This window comes from Solanum stenotomum, unplaced genomic scaffold, assembly GCF_019186545.1.
Source record: "Solanum stenotomum isolate F172 unplaced genomic scaffold, ASM1918654v1 scaffold3809, whole genome shotgun sequence".
Taxonomy (NCBI): Eukaryota; Viridiplantae; Streptophyta; class Magnoliopsida; order Solanales; family Solanaceae; genus Solanum; species Solanum stenotomum.
The window spans coordinates 4229-5680 of NW_026034749.1; the positions used below are offsets into that span (position 1 = coordinate 4229).

Below are 1452 nucleotides of genomic sequence, written 5' to 3' on the forward strand. Positions count from 1 at the left end.
CCATGTATCGAGGTAATGCCTTAAATGAACTTTCGAAATCACCATAAACCATTTGAAATGCTTTTCTCCGACCTTTTTGTGCTTTTTTATAACTAGGAGTATAGTGATGCTTTCCTTTGATGATTTCACGGATCATCTTAATATTTATGTCTGGATTTTGCATAACAAATGGTATCAATGAAGTGGCAATCATGTTACTATTCAAATTGAAATGATCCTCCTTATAATTATCTGTAAGACAAGTATGCGGTTCAATCATTTTTCCTGTCTTCCATATATCATTTGAAATCTCTCTAAATCGAATCATCCAATTACACCCCAACTCATGACGCTTGCAAATAACTCTCCAACTTTTACTCTTGGATTGATCACAAAGAAATTCTTTTTTTATTGCAAGACTATATGCTCTTACGGCAGATTTCATTTGCTTCTTATTCATAAATAGCATACCTAGTTGTATATACAAATTAGATTAATCAATAATAAATAAATAAATAACTATAAAATATTTAGTTTGCAACAATCGAACCTGATTGAATATATTTAGGATTGTTCGGATTCCAAAGTGCCGTTTGGATAGAATCATCATCTCTTGTATAGATAAAATCTTCTGCACTTTCTTCAGTGTGATCTAAGTATGGAATCACTGTAGAATGATGATTAATACTTTGATCTTCAACGGGTGCATTAGGTGCATCATCCACATCATCATCATCATCATCCTCATCTATTTCATCATTGTCGGTTAATTCATGCTCCAAAGGTTCATCACTATGCAACTCACCAACTCGTTCATCACCCATAATATTATTATTCACAATTTGTGTACAATAATTCACAGCATCTTGAAGTTGGTCACACCTATAAAATATAATAATATAAATATATTGCATATTAAAAAAATTTAATTCTAATAAATAAGAAAACATTACATTTTTTACCTATCAGTTGGTTCCGGTTGAAAAGAATTCAAGTGCATGGAAGCATTGCTAGGCTCTCCCATATTGTAATCTGGCACACTCCAATTCAAATAATGATCATGAATATATAAGACTATTTTTATTTATGATATCGCTGCGTCAGAAGCGATATTTTTTAAAAAAAAAAAGTTAGAGGGGAATTTTGCCGCCCGGGCAACGATTTCCTTTATTTAAAAAAATTCTTCACTAAAATCGCTGCCAAGGCAGCGATTTCAAAAATTAGATGTTGACTAGTTGATAGAAATTTTTTAAAAAATAAATCAAAAGAATTTTAAAAAAAAAATAGTTCCACCAAAAGCACTGTCAAGACAGCGATTTCTAAAAAAAAATAAAAAAATTCCATAAAATTTATAATAACGCTGCAACAACAGCAATTTAAAAACAAATAATTAACACCAAAAAAATAAAATAAATTTTCTTTTATAATAACGCTGTAATAGCAGTGATTTTAATTTTAATTTTTTTAAATAGC

At 29.8% G+C, this 1452-nt stretch overlaps 1 protein-coding gene across 1 annotated transcript; it reads right to left on the reverse strand.

Annotated features, from left to right (window-relative positions):
- Positions 1–227: 227 nt before the first annotated feature.
- LOC125852655 (uncharacterized) lies at positions 228–803 on the reverse strand. Its single transcript, XM_049532375.1, has 3 exons — positions 530–803; positions 318–450; positions 228–231 (listed from the first exon to the last, which is right to left on the reverse strand). The coding sequence occupies exons 1-3, from the start codon at positions 801–803 to the stop codon at positions 228–230; spliced, it is 411 nt and encodes a 136-aa protein (XP_049388332.1).
- Positions 804–1452: the final 649 nt, after the last annotated feature.